Source organism: Cydia pomonella, chromosome 24 (genome assembly GCF_033807575.1).
Source record: "Cydia pomonella isolate Wapato2018A chromosome 24, ilCydPomo1, whole genome shotgun sequence".
Lineage (NCBI taxonomy): Eukaryota > Metazoa > Arthropoda > Insecta > Lepidoptera > Tortricidae > Cydia > Cydia pomonella.
Window position 1 is genome coordinate 10,431,209 of NC_084726.1, and position 17,744 is coordinate 10,448,952.

Here is a 17,744-nt window from a genome sequence, read left to right on the forward strand (position 1 = left end):
AATGACCAGTTCGGGGCGTATTTTATAGGTATTTTGCGGCTCTGTATCTATATTTGAAATGGATATGCGCTTTTTTAGACATGAAGAATGCCCAAATATCGACGCAGACGACCTAGGATAGATTTTCTTGGAGACGACGTATTAGGAGAGCCGACCCCAAGTAGATGGGGTTAAGGCTAGGGAGAAGAGAGAGAAGAATATGCTGCGCTTTTTTTTATACAATATTCAATGTAGGTATAGCAAAGTTCAGTAATATGTCTGTTTATTGAACTGTAGAACCTCGACTGGGACGCCGTGGCGCGGCGCGAGGTGCCCGCGCCGTTCGTGCCGGCGCTGGAGCACGCCGCGGACACGCGCAACTTCGCCGACGAGTTCACGCGCATGCCGCCCACCGACTCGCCCGCGCACGCGCCCAAACACAGCGACAAGCTGTTCCTCGGTGAGTACCACACTCTAAATTAAGGACCATGAAATATGGAGCTGGTGTTGGGGTCATTCTCGATTCAGGTCGCCTGTCTATTGTCGGTTAGCGAACGTTTGACGTGATTTTTCTTGTTATCCATACTTCAAGACGGCTTCGTGAGCGTTTACTAAAAGGCATTTTATGCAGTGTGTACGATTGTCAGACTTTGACTGTCCTTTATGAATTTTGTATTGCTTTAATACCGTCCGCTTATTATTTACCAAAGACGTCTCACACATACGTTGTTTTTTTTATTAATCGGCACTTTCCTTCCAGGATATTCCTACGTAGCTCCAAGCATCCTATTCTCTGAAAACGTGATATCAGACCAGATATGGATGCAGGCTACGGGACAGAAGCACGACAAACTCAAAGGATGGATTGCCAAGGTAGCTAATGTAATTATTTCTTAAAAGTTTCAAGTACAGTAGAACCCCCCTTAATACAAATAAAAAAAAACATGTAAATTGTTGCCAAGACGAGATCATATGGCTCGCATTGTCAAAAAGTTATCAGATCTCATGTAGAGTCAAGCTTCTAACTCTACAAATCAAAATTCATTATTCTCCCATGTGACGGTAGCGAAACACCCCAGCTACCTTTTTGACTAAAGTGTAGAGTTTGTTAAGTTAGGGCTTGTAGAGTTAGGAACTGAATGGGAATACACCTGCAATATTCCCATTTTGGGGATTGATCATAACGATGGTTCGTATTCATTGCAGGACTCTCCGTTCTTCCAAAAATACGCCGTGGACCTAAGCACGCCGTTGCTAGGCGACGGGACCTACTCCGTGTGCCGGAAATGTATACATCGCGACACCGGGAAAGAATATGCTGTCAAGGTAACTTGTAGAAGATACGATTGCACCCTTGGGACATGTTTCTCACAGATTCATTGAAGACAATAGTGGATGACTCTCCATACAAACATAGTTGGCATTTTGTCTCTTAGGTTTTTGTATTGTCTTATTCACATTTATTGACTTCTGCGGTGGCAGCATGGTTCCATTTTTATCACTTGTCACTATGCCCGTCACTTTCGCGCTTACATACTTGTTAGAATGCATGTGACAATTTTTTTTTTTTTCAAATATTTACACGGCATTACAGCATATGCCAATACACCGAATAATTAGACTATACAAATACAAAACATATATAAAAAAAAAAAAAAACAGATATTCATTAATAATCAAATCAAATAATAACGAGCCGACCATCTTAGCCCTACAGATATACATATATCGATATAATATAGAACACAACATTAAAAAGTTAATAGTTACTCGATATTTGACTGTAAAAGAAGTAATTTAAAACCAGATAATATGGAAAAAATATTACTATGTGTTTATTTTATACAGGAAGCAATGGAACACTTGTTAGCACTAAAATAGACTCAGAGTTGAAATTGAAAAAAAAAAAACAACACTGAACTGAAGTAATTAAATGTGAAATTTTTACTATTAAATTCTCTATTTCACATTTTCAACTACTCAAAAGTTATCTGAAAGAGTTCGTTCTTTAGCGATAAGACCTCTATTTTTAATTTTCTTTATCATGTATTTTATATTGTACCTATTGATATAATGTATATCGGAAGTCGATAAATGAGAAGTTATTTCAATTCCGGTCTCTGCTGATAATACACGCACGGTCTCTATAATTTTCGATGGCTCTCATGAGCTGTGACTAAAAGCTGGGACAAACGCATGGAAAAAAGAGTTATAATTTGACTATTATTTCAGATAATTTCAACTCAGAAGAAAGACATCAAACAGGAAATCGAACTACTAAAAGCATGCCAAGACTGCCCCTACATTATAACGCTTCACGAAGTCGTACAGGATTCAGTAAGTTTACACTATTACTATTATTATTAGTTTACTATTTATGTTACTATTGTGTTAAAAATAAATATATTTTGATATACGATACAAGAATTAACCCGTCAACTCTCAGAGCTTTATCACACTGGCGATTTGCGCTCGCGTCGTTTTCAATTATCCTACTAATTTCAATAAGTTGCAGCGAGTTGGAAAACGATCCAAAGGGTTATGAAATAAAATATCAGTATATGGTAAAAAAAAAATTAATTGGAATAATTGTTTCCCACAGGCATTCACGTACATAGTAACAGAGCTAGCGACAGGCGGTGAACTGCTCGCCCATATCGGGCCGAGCGGCATCGGCGAGCGAGTGGCGCGCCGACTGCTAGCGCAGCTCGCGTGCGCGGTCAGGCACATGCAGCGGCGGCGGGCTGTGCACCGCGACCTTAAACCCGAGGTAACTGTACTGTACCCACACACATAGTGACAGGGCTAGCGACAGGCGGTGCACTGCTCGCCCATATCGGGCCGAGCGGCATCGGCGAGCGAGTGGCGCGCCGACTGCTAGCGCAGCTCGCGTGCGCGGTCAGGCACATGCAGCGGCGGCGGGCTGTGCACCGCGACCTTAAACCCGAGGTAACTGTACTGTACCCACATACATAGTGACAGGGCTAGCGACAGGCGGTGCACTGCTCGCCCATATCGGGCCGAGCGGCATCAGCGAGCGAGTGGCGCGCCGACTGCTAGCGGAGAAAAACCTTAAGTTTGCTGTTCATATTGCTTGGCAACCGTCTTATGATTTAAAAAAGTGCTACGGTTTTATACTAGAGGATGTTATTGGAGATTGGGAACTCGCCAAGGTGTATATAAATGTATTAAGTAAGTTTATGTTTCCAGAACATAATGCTGACGACGTGTCGTCTGCACGAGGCCAAGGTGAAGGTGGTGGACTTCGGGTTCGCGCGCCGCACGCCCGAGTGCGAGGAGCGCTCTCGCATGATGACGCCGTGTTTCAGGTGAATATTAATCTACATTTTAAACTGCAAGAGGTGCCGGATCCCGGATTCGTATACTAGGAAGGGTATTTATTTATGTGTTTATTACAGATATTCGTTTCTGAGTTATGGACGTTTTCTATCGAAGTATATAAGGTCAATCTGTGTAAAATAGTCGTATAATATAGATAATGTCCCCCCCCCCCCAGCCTGCCGTACGCGGCGCCGGAGGTGGTGGCGCGAGCGCGCTCGGGCGCGGCGCCGGGCTACAGCGCCAGCTGCGACATGTGGAGCCTCGGCGTTATCTTCGTGAGTACAATCATTTGCATCACATTTTATGGGAGATAGCACCTGGCGACTCTTTACAGCGATTCAGTGGTGACTGAATCGCGACATGTGGCTCCTTGTCACTAAAAAGAATTGGTTCTAATAGAGAAGTCAAGTCTAAGAAAAAAACGTCGCCGTTTAACATTGCGGTCACTAAAGTGTCAAACGTCAATATTTGACAATCAGTTACCGCAAAATGTATTTTCAGTCTGGGTTCAGAAAGAAACGCAGTACATCCACTGCCTTGCACGATGTCGTCGGTGAACTTCTGGAAGCCCGAGATCTTGCTCAGGATACTGTTATGGTGCTACTGGATTTTTCGCGGGCTTTGGACTGCATAAATGTGGCTTTGTTACTATCAAAATTGAATTACTACGATCGAATTTAAAATGATCCGATTCGAAAACAAGATCTTTTATCGGAACTTATAAGTACCGAGCGACAGAGTGCTGGAATAACATCCCACCACCAATACAAAGAATCAAATCTAAACCGTATTTTAGACAAAACTATATTCTTTTCTATTCTATTCTATGGTACTCGAAACTTTAAAATGTGTTATTTAATGATGATTTGAACATTTTAATATAAATTCCTAGCGCAGTAATTAAAACTACCTAAATAATATTTAGACAATTAATAATATAAAACTATATCTAACCATGTAGTCATGGGAGAAGTCGCATTTGCGAGGCCCCTTTCAATGTGTTTCCGAAGATAATAGACCAGGCAGCCGCCCGCTTCCGCCGGAGCCCGGTAGCTCAGTAATTAATAAAAATAATAAGTCGACAATTAATGTTGCTCATCAAAATATTCAGGGGCTAGCTAGTAAGGAACTGGAGGTGGATTTATTTATTGACAATTGTAATGTACATGTCCTTTGTGTTACGGAACACTGGCTCAAAAGCCACGAAATTATGTTTAATTTTAAAAATCACACTGTTGTGAGCTATTTTTCTAGACAGAAATGTATTCGTGGGGGATCTCTTATAATTATAAATAAAAATCTTAAATGTAAAGAACGGAAAGATGTAGTTCGCTTGTCGGTCGAGAAAACAATTGAGTTGTCTTGTGCAGAACTAGATCAATTTATAATAATTTGTGTATATAGGCCGCCGTCTGCGGACTTCACTCTATTCGAGTCAATAATGGAGGAAGCCCTAAATAAAGTTTTTAACAGCCAAAAATGTATTGTAGTTTGTGGGGATTTTAATATAAATCTATTAGAAGTAACCAGCACATCGTCCAGTATAATACATTTATTTAAGTCCTACAACTTAGTAAATCTTTTTTGTGAACCCACGAGAGTTACGGACACCACTGCAACCTGCATAGACAATATCTTTTGCACGAAGGACCCGATCGATAAGCTGGTTTTTAACAAGTTGGGCTCTGATCACTTTGGTCAACTAGCATGTTTCAATAGTAAGGTGGAAGAAATACCCCTAGAGATTTTTTACAGACCGGTCACAGAAAAGAGGTTGGTAACTTTTAATAATAACATAAAATCTCAACTTCAATTACTTGAACCATGTATAGAGGACCCTAATTTGTATTATTCTAAATTGTTTAACTGTATAGAAACTGAATTTAATGCATGTTTCAAAGTTAAAAAAGTTAAGCGCAAGGATAGGGTAAGTTTTGATGAGTGGGCTACTCCTGGAATACACAAATCTAGAAATAGGCTGTATGAACTATATGCATTAAGAGTAAATAGTGACACCAATTTCAATGAATATGTTAAATCATATAGTAAATTATTTAAAAAAATATGCGCTATGGCTAAATCCAAATATTTTGCACGCAGAATAAAAGACTCAAACGACAAAGTCAAAACCGTGTGGAGAATTATTAGTAGTGAGACTGCTAAAGCAAAATCACGTGATCATAATTTTACCCTAAAAGTAGGTGATAAATTAGTAAAATCAGATGTAGACGTCGCAAATGAATTTGAACGTTTCTTCACAAATATCCCCATTGAAACGACTAGATCGCTTAACTCGTCCTCTTCTATGGCCGAAAATGTGCTAAAAGCCAATGTGCCGGAATGCCCAACGAGTTTCTGCTTTAAATATGTTACATCGCAAACAGTCGTAAAAGCGTTTAGGACATTAAATTTAAAAAAGACTGAAGATATTTGGGGCCTATCGGTAAAAGTATTGCAATCGATAGTGGATGCTATGGCACCTCACTTGGCCATGATTTTCAATACTTGTGTTGATACGGGAGTTTTTCCCGATCTAATGAAGCACATTCGAGTCGTTCCATTATTTAAATCCGGATCAAAAAAAGACCCTACAAATTTTAGGCCCGTGTCTATTCTACCGGCAATAAGTAAAATCTTTGAAAGAATCATTCTGGATCAATTGCTATCACATTTTAACGTTAATAAACTATTCTATAAAGATCAGTTTGGATTTACACGGGGCAGGTCAACGACAGATGCAGGCACCACCTTAATCAAACACATATTTGAAGCATGGGAACAACAACTAGATGCAATAGGCGTGTTTTGCGATCTGTCGAAGGCCTTCGACTGTGTTGATCATGACACTCTTATTCGCAAGTTAAACCACTATAGCGTGAAGTGCAAGGCTCTTGATCTCATCTGGTCCTATCTTATAAACAGAATTCAGAAAGTAGACATAAATAAAACTAAGTCGTCGGGGTCTATTACTTCAATGGGCGTCCCCCAAGGATCTATTCTTGGCCCATTCTTGTTTCTCGTTTATATTAATGATTTGCCTTATATAGTTAATGAAAAGCATAAGTTGGTTCTCTTTGCTGATGACACATCTATTATATTTAAAGTAAAAAGGAAACAGAGTGATTTAAGTGAAATAAATGATGTATTGTCCTCTGTAGTTGATTGGTTTACTACTAATAATTTACTTCTCAATGCCAAGAAAACGAAATGTGTTAGATTTTCTTTACCTAATGTCCAGCACACGAGTGACGCACAGGTTGTTTTAAAAGACGAAATATTAGATTTTGAAGATGAAGCTGTTTTTCTAGGCTTATCCTTGGATTCAAAATTACAGTGGGGAACGCACATTTCTACACTGGCAAGTAGACTAAGTTCAGCAGCATACGCAGTTAAAAGGATCCGTCAACTTACAGATGTTGAGACAGCACGGCTGGTGTATTTTGGATATTTCCATAGCGTCATGTCTTACGGCATTTTATTATGGGGCAAAGCCGCTGACATTAATTCAATCTTTGTTTTACAGAAACGTGCTGTACGTAACATATATAATATAGGCACAAGAGTGTCTCTTAAAGAGAAATTTAAAGAAATCAATATTCTCACTGTTGCTTCCCAATATATTTACGAAAATATAATGTATGTAAGAAAAAATATTGAAATGTTTAAATTGAATAGTGACATACACAATTATAATACTAGAAATAAAAATAAATTGGTGATTCCAAGATTCCGTTTAAATAGAGTAAATAATATGTCGTTTATGGGGAACAGTGTGCGCTTTTATAATAAGTTACCATTTAACTTAACGAAATTGTCAATGAATAAATTCAAGTCAATTGTGAAACGACAGCTTTTACAAAAAGCTTATTATACTTTTAAGGAATTCTTAGAAGATAAGGATGCATTTATGTTAAAATAGAATATATATATAGTTATAAGATGACATGTGAAAGTGCTAGCTTAAGCCTATTTACAGAATAAACGTTTTGATTTTTGATTTTTTTTTTTTTGAATAAAAAGGGTTGCCATCCGTGTGGACTTCGCCCACGCCTAGCTACGCCACTGCATTGCAGACACGTCATCCCGTTCATGGGACTCAAAAACATAAATGAGTCAATTTCATAATGCTTATGTACAATTATCTTACAGTACTGCATGTTATGCGGCAAGGCGCCTTTCCAGCCGGCTTCCAAGAAAGAGCCCATCACTTCCTACATGGACCGCATCCGACAAGGCAGCTTTTCCATGGATGGTGAGTATTCTACATTTAGTATATATATAAGTTCAGGGTGTCTAGACAAGATGCCAAGCGAACGATACGGTAATCTCTATCCATACAGAGACAGTTGTATTTCGTTACGAAGCGTAAATTACCGGAATTTTGGTTACGCACCCTGATGTTCGTTAGAAAAATCTTTTTTCCATCAAGTAGTCAAGGTTTATGAATTATGATTGTTTTGTGGGCTAGTTAGTTGAGGAGGAGAATAGATAATACGATCTTGATGGTTATAAATTATGCTTTATTATATTAAAGTATTAAAAGTGAAATATGATGTATATGTTTGTTTACATGATAACGGATTGAATAGAAAACGAGAGAAGAAAGAAAGAGTTCAATAACATGCTGGGGCGGGGCCAAATCCTTCGTATTAAATAATTATAAGTCCATAATATGCTACTAAAATACCGTACTACCGTAGTACGATCAATTTAAGAAACATTTAGTACATTTTTGCCGAGGGATGGAAAGTAAGGCATTTTCTGAAGTGGTACCTGGATGCTAATTAATATCTATCTAGCTAATACCTTCCGCGAAAAGATAACGTGCTAGTCAATCAGTGCTAACCCGTTATACTTGCTTGCGTATTTATACATGCAATTAATGTTACCACCCTCCCATCCCAAAAATAAATAAGCAAATAAATATAACCACCACGGAAAATACAAAACTCGACACGTGTTTCGCATCTACGAGGCATCCTCAGGAGATGTCGACGGACCGAGTCAAAGCAACGCCCGCTTCTATTAACCATTGTTGTTATTCCAATGTTATCATTTAGTTAGTAACAATGAATATATGATATGATTCCAGGTCCAGTATGGGACGGTATCTCGAGCGACAGCAAGCGCCTGGTGGCGGCGCTGCTGAGCCGCGAGCCGCAGCGCCGGCCCGCGCCCGAGGACGTGCTCGCCGCGCTCGGCGTGCTCGACGACCAGGGCAGCTTCAAGCTCGCCGTGAGTACACACACGAATGAGAGACTTGTTTACTCTTATTTCTACTCGACCTATCTTCCAATATAGAAGAAAATACATTTATTTAACGCCACAACACATTACATTTGGAAAAAAAAAACGGACATAAAAAGGAACACAAAAAAAAAAATACATAGTAAAAAAAATCATACTACCAAAATCATTTTTGCTACTGTTCATTATTGTACATGTACAATATTGGCTTTAAGCTGCATAGCCGCCTGATTATAATTATCCCTCTCCCATCCCAGAGATTCAAAAAATTAATTTGCATAGAATAGAATTTTATGAGGTGTTACAAAATAAAATAAATCCCTGCATTCAGTCTGCAGGCGTGCAAATATTGTGAAAAACGGATATGTCACTCCCACAAAATTACGTCCCCTGGTATGCCGGCTGGTCCGGAGCAGGCATGTCCCTGGCTTGGAGTGGCGTCTCTTGTCTTGTCGTCGACTGTAATGGTTGAATTAAGATTTCGTATAGCAAACTATGCTTGAGTACTTTTTTGTATGGGCTCCCATCTCAACTATAATATTCTTTTGGATACGCTGTAGTGCGCTGTAAGCGCTGGTAGGCTAGCGGTAAGAGCGTGCGACTTGCAATCCGGAGGTCACGGGATCAAACCCTGGCTCGTACCAATGAGTTTTTCGGAACTTATGTACGAAATATCATTTGATATTTACCAGTCGCTTTTCGGTGAAGGAAAACATCGCGAGGAAACCGGACTAATCCCAACAAGGCCTAGTTTATCCTCTGGGTTGGAAGGTCAGATGGCAGTCGCTTTCGTAAAAAAAGTATGATTTTAGATGACTCTTAGAAAAAGTATTGTATACAATAGTGATAAAACCAAGCTTTTCAATCTCGTACCTTACTTAGACAACTCAGCAAACTTCAGTCTCAGTTTCATTTATTCGCAATAAAGTAACATTAGCATTACATGGTATGTCAATAAAAAAAATAACTAATTATTATTTGATATACAGTCAATAATTAAAAAGCATAATTGGGTGAATCAACTTTTTATGTTTTGTTATCCTGTCCCGTTGTCCAAGGGACAACAGTGGCACAGTTTGTTTGAAGAGACGTTTTATGCCGTTCTATTAACATGCTTAGCAGGGGGCCCATTATGGACATTGGTTATAACGACCACAAAAACGCAAGTTAGATACATTTAAGTACCATAAAATCAGTATTTCAATGAACTTTTGTCCCCTGGACAACTAATCGTAACCATGGCAACGAGTGACGCTAAAAAGTTGATTCTCCCAATTATTACTCATTGCTTAAATTTAAGTATTTAAAATGTTTTCTTGTAATTTGTACCGTTACTAACTAAAATTTTTAATATCAAGCTTGCTGTTCAGATATTCCGACAATAAGTAAAATTGTACGTTAAATAAATTTTCTCCTCTTAATAAATGTTACCTAGTTTTTAATTAACTTTATCTATGGCTGTATGTTACTGTTTCATGCTATATTTTAAACCGAATCCGACTGCCACGTGACAGGCATAACTTATACTCTGTATCTTTAAGTATTTAAATAAAAGTAAACAAAATCTACGTTGAGGGTAGATGAAAACATTATATAATCAAATAAAAGTAGGTTCGGTGACAGTTCCAGGCGGTTTTGATTTTGGTTGGTTAACCAATAAATATTATAACTACCCGAAAATATACAAATTGTTTGTTTACTTTTATTTAAATATCTAAAGATACACACCCCCTTATTCATAAACGTGTACTAAAGTTACGATGCCGGTAATCATCGTTTGTGCCTTTCCATCATAACAATACGTCGGTAAGGGATAAACGATGATTAGCGGCATCGTAACTTTAGTACACGTTTACGAATAAGGGGGACATATAGTGTGGGGCCGCAGGATATTGACAAATCTTATTCACGTTGATGATGATTTATTTATTTACTCTCCATCTCTCTCACTAGCTCGGTATCACCTGAGTTGATCCAGCCAGAAGGTATGAACCATACTGTTCTACCTTAGAGATGGCGAGGGGGCGCCGTAAGCCTTCAGTAAGAAATGCATATACTTGAAAAATTCGATCAATGCTGCCGTGACCCCGGGGGCCGAGTGGCTCAGGCACCTGCCGCGATAGCAGAGGACGCTGGTTCGATTCCAGCCTGGGGCAATGGACGCCTTGGTCACTTTTTCTTAGTATATGACATTTATTTTCTGTTTATAATTTATGCAGTAGTGTTTCTACTTGAAATAAAAACAAATTAAAATATTTTCTGAAAATAATTTAATTTGTTCTAATGCTTCCAATAGGATGGATTTATTTATTAATGAATATTCCCCAGGACATGACCAAAGCCGAGCTGTACAAGCGCCGCAGCAAGACCAAGCAGCGCGCGTCGTCCGAGTCGGCGGCCGCCGCGCCCGCGCCGCGCCGCGACCGCGACTCCATCGACAACGACGTGGAGCTCATCAAAGCTAACACTTTGGATACGCCCGTGGTAGAACAACTCAATAATGAGGATACCGATGAGGTAAATTCATTTTTAACAAGCAGAAACGTCTGCGAGCGATGCTATTAAGCTTAGAATTAATTTAACGCATTCACTGCCAGCAACCCGCCAGGCGGGCGCTCAGTCCGTAGTCGCTTTTCGCTACATACGCATTTTCCCATGTTATCGGCTACGCTCGTAGCGCGTAGCACGCGCTGGCACTGATTGTGTTAAAAATGGAAAATAGTACATTACGATACAAGTGCGAAAAATAGGAAATTCGAAACGAGTGGCGATAAATTAAAACACGACCGAAGGGAGTGTTTTAAATCGACACGAGTTGCGAATTACCTATTCGCACATGTATCGTACAACGTTTTACAGTACATATGGCCCTTTAAATGTTCGACACAGTAACGTAATATGCTACTTCTCGCACTAGTGCTATAAAGTAGCCCCATATGTACTGTAAATTACTGTTTTAGGTTAGGTTAGTTCAAGTCTCAACCAAGACAGTAATTTTTCCATTTTTAAATTTATTCTAAGCTGATGAGGCAAGTTTAGTTGATTTGATTGAACGAGCGTTAGTGAAGGACGACGTTTGAGCATGGACTAACTAGCATACGGCCCGCCTGATGGTAAGCAGTCTCCGTAGCCTATGTACGCCTGCAACTCCAGAGGAGTTACATGCGCGTTGCCGACCCTAACACTCCGTACCCTTATCGAGTTCTGGTAACCTCACTCACCGGCAGGAACACAACATGAGTAGAGTCAAGTGTTATTTAGCTGCGGTTTTTTTGTAAGGTGGAGGTACTTCCCCAGTTGGGCTCCGCTCTAGATCTGGAATGACATCCGCTGTGCTGTGCCCTACCACACAAAGCGAGATGACATTCACAGTGCCTCTTACCTCTCTTTTGGACGTAATTTAAGGACATACCCGGGTCCACGAAAGTCGTCGGTCGGACGAAAATGCTTTCGCATGTCCAGATCTTTGATATTTAACAAATTTAACACATATCAGTGACAGAATAAGGATCAAAGTCAAATGGCGCTCTAAAAGTTTTAATCATGTGTCGAAAGATGGCAGTAAATTTACTGTGGCTACAAAGTTTTCTTTGACAATCTATCATTGCACACACAATCATTGAATTGTTAAAGTACATACTTTGACCTCTATCTTTGTTCGTCATTACAAATACAACAAAAACAAATAGTTTATTTGCAAAAAAAATATTACAAAAATTTTTGCACACACAATCATTGAATTGTTAAAGTACATACTTTGACCCCTATCTTTTTTCGTCATTACCGTCATTACTAAAGCTTACTTTAATTATAATCTTACTAATTGTAGGTACTTTACTATTATTTTATTATTTTCTAGGTGCCGAGCGTCAAACCCGTAGAAAAAACATACTCCAAATCCCGATCAAAACTAGACGATTACATTTACATCGAGAGCAGCCAAGGCCTCGACGGCACAGAAGTCGCCTTCCCCAAAACTAGTCGCGCCAAGAAAGCCAAGGAATCCACCTCGCCAGTACCGAGGAAACGTAGAAAACTAGACAAACCTGAACCTAAACCTAAAGTTAACGGAGAGGGAAGTACTAATACTAGGGAGCTCCGGAGCAAGGAAAAACCGAGCCCCAGCAGACCCAAAGAATCAATAGAGAACGAGAAAGCTATAACAAGAGTCACTAGGAAACGGAAATACGATGAGACGGTCAGTTCCAAACCTGTGCTCAGAGAAAAAGGACAAAATGGAAGACAATCTAAAAATAGCGTTGAGAATAAAGAGGCTACTAGAAAAATCGCGCGGCGGAAGAAGCTGGCGCCTTTAAAAATAGAAGTTCAAGAAACTAACATCCGTATGACACGCTCTAGAATGAGACGGCTAGAGGTCAGTCTGTCTCCCTCTCAGGTCAAAACCATCGTACCGGCTTTCTCGTTCGAGTCGGACAAACGAGTTGGTTCATCGGAGAGTACCTCTACTAAGAAAACGCGTAAAGCGAAAGCGAGCAAAGCGAAGCCCGCCGTCAGAGCCACGCGCTCCCGCGCCAACAGGAGGTGAACGTTACTATCGGCACACGCTACACTTTCCAGCTATATCCTCCTAAGGTCTAGCCAAATGAAAAATCAGAAATTCACCACTGAAATTTGAACCTATTATGTAGGGAATAGAGTTGATTTTAACTTAACGAATCATAAGAAATGCAACTTTATTCGAATTAAATATGATTTAAATTTCATGGAACTGAATAAGTACAGCCACGTCTAATAATATCGATACGAACAAAGTGCCAATAATATGTATACACGACATTATTGCCGATATATTACATACGGTAGTGTATACATATTTTTGGTACTTTGTTCGTATCGATATTTTCAGACGTGACCGTACCATAGGTAGGACCTTGGGCCGTAGGAGGATATTGTAGACTTTATCCCGATTATTATAAGGTTTACAATGTAAGCTGGAGTGTTCTTCGTGTTTGACCTACAATAGTCTAGCAGGGTTGCTTAAGCTAGTATAATTGGCCGCGATTCTTGCACTGTTATAATGTCCAGAACAGCTGAAAGTAACTGAGAATAAACTAAGTACCTAAGTAAACCTAAGTAAACGGTTAACCCGTAAGTTACTTACGGGTTAACCGGAGAGATATGTGTAGTTGTGGCATTATGCTGCTCCCACATTGGCTGTTATAAAATGTTATACACGGTGCCCGCGAGGAAACGGAAAGATTTCAGTATATTCCGGATCGTATTTAGAGGCAAAAATGTCATATTTTTGTTTAATTCGCGTAGTTTCAGAATTAATACCAATAAAAAAATGTGTTTTAGTGCATAACGGCTTATTGATGGCAATGTCGCCAATGGGACCTAGTCTAGACGTCCTTATTGAGAGATATCAAAGTGACCAGGAACCCTTTGAATAGACTAGTTTTTAAGAAAAAAAATTACCAATTCATATTAATCCATAAATTTTCCAAGAACATGTACTTATTATGTATAAAAACATACACAAAGTAAAATAAAAACAGATTTGTTTTTGGTGGAATTGATTTAAATTTGTAACACATTCTTTTCCTTCTTTTGACCTCAGTATGGCTAAGATGGTCGGCTATTTATCATTTGTCACCATGCCTGTCCCGTTCTAACAAGTATGTAAGTGCGAAAGTGACGGGCATAGTGACAGGTGACAAAAATGGAACCATGATGACACCGCAGGAATGCGTGATTAATTTTCTTCCGTTTCATCACGGGCACATTGTATAACTTCGTGTGACAGGGAAAACATAATAAATTACTATCAATACTATCATGATGTCCTTGTCACACGATGTTGTATAACATTTAATAACAGCCAATGTGGGAGCACCATTAGTAAATTTATTTGCAGTGCGTAGAATCGCTTGTACAGTTAGGACGCTAAGCACGAAGAATTTCATACATTGACACGCCTGTTCCTGTCTCTATCGCACGCACATAATTATATTGCTGGATGCCACTTTGCGAGCGGGATAGCAATGCCAGTGCGATAGAGATCAGAGACAGGCGGGTCAATATACGAAATTCTTCGTGCTTAGAGTCCTTTAGCCTTACACAGACAGCATTAATGCATTAAAAAATGTTTTCAAGGCAGCAACATCAAATCTAACCTTTCATTTGTGACCATTTCATTCCGGTTATAGTAACTACACTTCTTCAACAAATCTTCTTCTGATTCTTGGTTTCTTTTTACAAAAACAGCTCGGGTCATGATAAAGGTTGACAAACACTGCTCTAGAGAACACGATTTCGAGTCAACAAAATTTGTAAGAAATCGCGTTTTGTGATCGACTTATATTTGTACCGAAACAAAGTTATTTAAATTTGTCTTTGCTAGAATGAGATAGTAATATGCACTTCTTAATCTAAAAAAAAAAATTGGTTTCTTGGTATAACATTAATAAAATAAATTTTCTAGTACTCAATTTATATAATACAGTGTTTATTTAGTCACCGTGAATATACACCGTATTTTTTGATTTCCGTTAATTTCAAGGGTACATTCCTGAGCTTAAATTAAGTAACTTTCTCGAAGACACCGGTATTCTAATTAACTTCATTTCGGAGAAAATCAATAATTTATTTTTATCTTATAAAAATTATCATCCCATACAAAATGTCCAGGTCAGGCGATTTTTTTTTTCACGATTTCGGGTTTGGTCCAATAGTAATAGTTGCTCAGTATGACCTAAATTGTTGCAAGTGACTTAATAAACAACCTGTATATGTCTTTTTTATGAAATAGAATGTTGTCAGTGTAAGGCGCCACTAGCGCCCTCTAACCCCCCACTCCAAATATCGACAGCATAGTGATGGAATAAAAACAGGCGCGTTGCTCAGCGTAGTGATGGGATGAAATTATTTATTGGCGCGTAAGTTATATCGTAGTTAGCTCCACCCTAGTTCGGTAAAGAATAGAACCTGTTTTTATTTTTTAATCCCTCTATTTAATGTTACTTTAAAATATTTACGATACCTTTTTCCTTATTATTACCATTAGAGTTAATTCTTTGATGTTGGTTATTATGTATTTCAGTAGATAATATAATAATAAATAGGTAATTTTGTGTGTGAGTGCGCACTTGGCCCATAGTTGGAATATACCGAGTCCTATCTGTATTTTGTTTGCATCGTCATGTTGCGCCATGCAACGCCACAAGGCGCCACGCAGCGCCATATAGCGCCATGGAGCGCCATATAGAACCATAGAGCGCCATATAGCACCATGGAGCGCCATATAGCGCCATGGAGCGCCATATCGCGCCTTGGCGCCGCGCAGATACATTGAACAGATCTCTTTTAAGAACTTCGATTGTTTGTGTATATTTGTTTGGGAACTAGATTTAATAGGTTAAATTTGTAAATGTGTTTCGAAATAATGTAATAGCAGTGTTGTTTGGAGTATTGTTTATCTTCCATTGTGTCTGTAAGTGTAGGAGCGAGCTGCGAGGACGCCGCGCGGTTCGTGCCAAAGCATGCTTGGAGCGCCCGCCATGATTGCGTTTTTGAATTCAATGAATTTTACAAACTTTTCCTTCTCGTTTTAAGGGCTTCTACCAAATAAAACTATTGTTTTAATTATTTCATTGTAAATAATTTAGCATTTAGTACAAAATCGGTGGAAGAATTAATTATATAAATTTAAATTATAAAGAATAATCTCAATAAGAAGGGCCCGCGGCATATCATTGGGAGGCGTGGCTTAGTGATAATTATATCGAAATTCAGTTCTGCCAACATAATAATTATATTTTCTTAAGCGAAATCTAAATCAATAGGTAAACCTTAAAAATCAAATTGCTTGCTTCGTGATATTTAAATATGTTTTTTTACAACAATAGTGAGAAAAATAAGTACATGGGATATGAGGAACTTTATTTGCATTGATATCGCACTGGATTTCAAATATCCTTTTTTTTGTTTTTAAGGAAATGGAAGACCAAGGTGATGAGTACCATGTAATATGAATTATATTGTTGACATTCAATTTATTTTTACTTTTAGTCAAAAAAATATCAATGTACGGGTGTTTTTACAAGTACAATGCGATTTGTATGCAAAAAAAAAACTAAATTGAACCATCTCATCAGATTTAGGTAATTTGTGTCATTGTAACAGTTTAATTTATATCTCTTTTAGTAAAATAATATTGAAAGAAAATATCAATACTATCATGTTGACTAAATATTACAATTAAAATTCGCAACGTTCATGTAAAATCACCCAGAAAACGCATAATTACAAATCAGTGCCGAACTAACGAATTTTCGTTTTAGGAAATGTAATTTCCACAGCTTAAAATGTAAAAGATAGCCTTTACGTCACTATCGTAACGTGTTAAAGTGCACTTAATGGAATGTACCAAAAGATTATATAATTTTATAACAAAGTTATGTAAGAGGTTACTATTGAAGTCGGCGACAGACAAATTTTGTAAAGCGTTACAATGCCGGACGGAGATATTTGATTGTAATAATATACCATTTTAACATTAACTATGTTGTTTCAATTGCCTTTCTACTTCGATGTAGGCTTGTGTAGTACATGTACTAAAGTCAAAAAGACACTGTACGGTCACATCTGAAAATATCGATACGGACAAAGTGCCAAAAATATAACTACTACCCTAATATATGGGCCATAAAGTCGTGTATACATATTTTTAGCACTTCGATCGTGTCGATGTTTTCAGACGTGACTGTACTAGACGGAAATATTCTCTAATGATTCCGCTCTTAGTGCATTTTATTACACTACACGCAACGGTTCGGGAGCGAGGAGTAACACTGATAGGAAATGATCCGAGTGATCCGACCGAACTAACGCCGAGCGCGTGCGATGACGACCGAACGGCTCTCGGCTAATATGAGCGAGACAGCACATAGCCGTTATTCCGTTGCACAGTAAGCGAGCCAAAAAACTTTGGGATTTTGATTATTATGTTCATTTTTCCTCTTGTAATTTCCCAATTTACGAAAGTAGTAAAAAATTACAGTAAGCTACTTACAACAAGTGTTTACACTTGAAAATTCAACGTAAGTCAAAACTTACAGGTATAAAGGCGGCCTTACTCCTATCTTCTATCCGCATATGTTGTAGGTTATCCTAAGAATTTAAATGCTAATTAATATCCTTTGTAACATTTGCAT

At 38.6% G+C, this 17,744-nt stretch overlaps 1 protein-coding gene across 1 annotated transcript in view; it reads left to right on the forward strand.

The window, feature by feature from the left end:
• The window catches only part of LOC133531019 (ribosomal protein S6 kinase alpha-4-like), a 126,501-nt gene extending 109,411 nt beyond the window's left edge, over window positions 1–17,090 (forward strand). Inside the window, exons 9-19 of the mRNA XM_061869094.1 lie at window positions 277–439; window positions 740–852; window positions 1,186–1,305; window positions 2,212–2,316; window positions 2,582–2,749; window positions 3,190–3,308; window positions 3,497–3,596; window positions 7,471–7,573; window positions 8,414–8,556; window positions 10,897–11,085; window positions 12,428–17,090. Coding sequence (XP_061725078.1) covers window positions 277–439; window positions 740–852; window positions 1,186–1,305; window positions 2,212–2,316; window positions 2,582–2,749; window positions 3,190–3,308; window positions 3,497–3,596; window positions 7,471–7,573; window positions 8,414–8,556; window positions 10,897–11,085; window positions 12,428–13,114 — 2,010 coding nt within the window. The 3' untranslated portion in view covers window positions 13,115–17,090. The remainder of the gene's footprint in view (window positions 1–276; window positions 440–739; window positions 853–1,185; window positions 1,306–2,211; window positions 2,317–2,581; window positions 2,750–3,189; window positions 3,309–3,496; window positions 3,597–7,470; window positions 7,574–8,413; window positions 8,557–10,896; window positions 11,086–12,427) is intronic.
• Window positions 17,091–17,744: the final 654 nt, after the last annotated feature.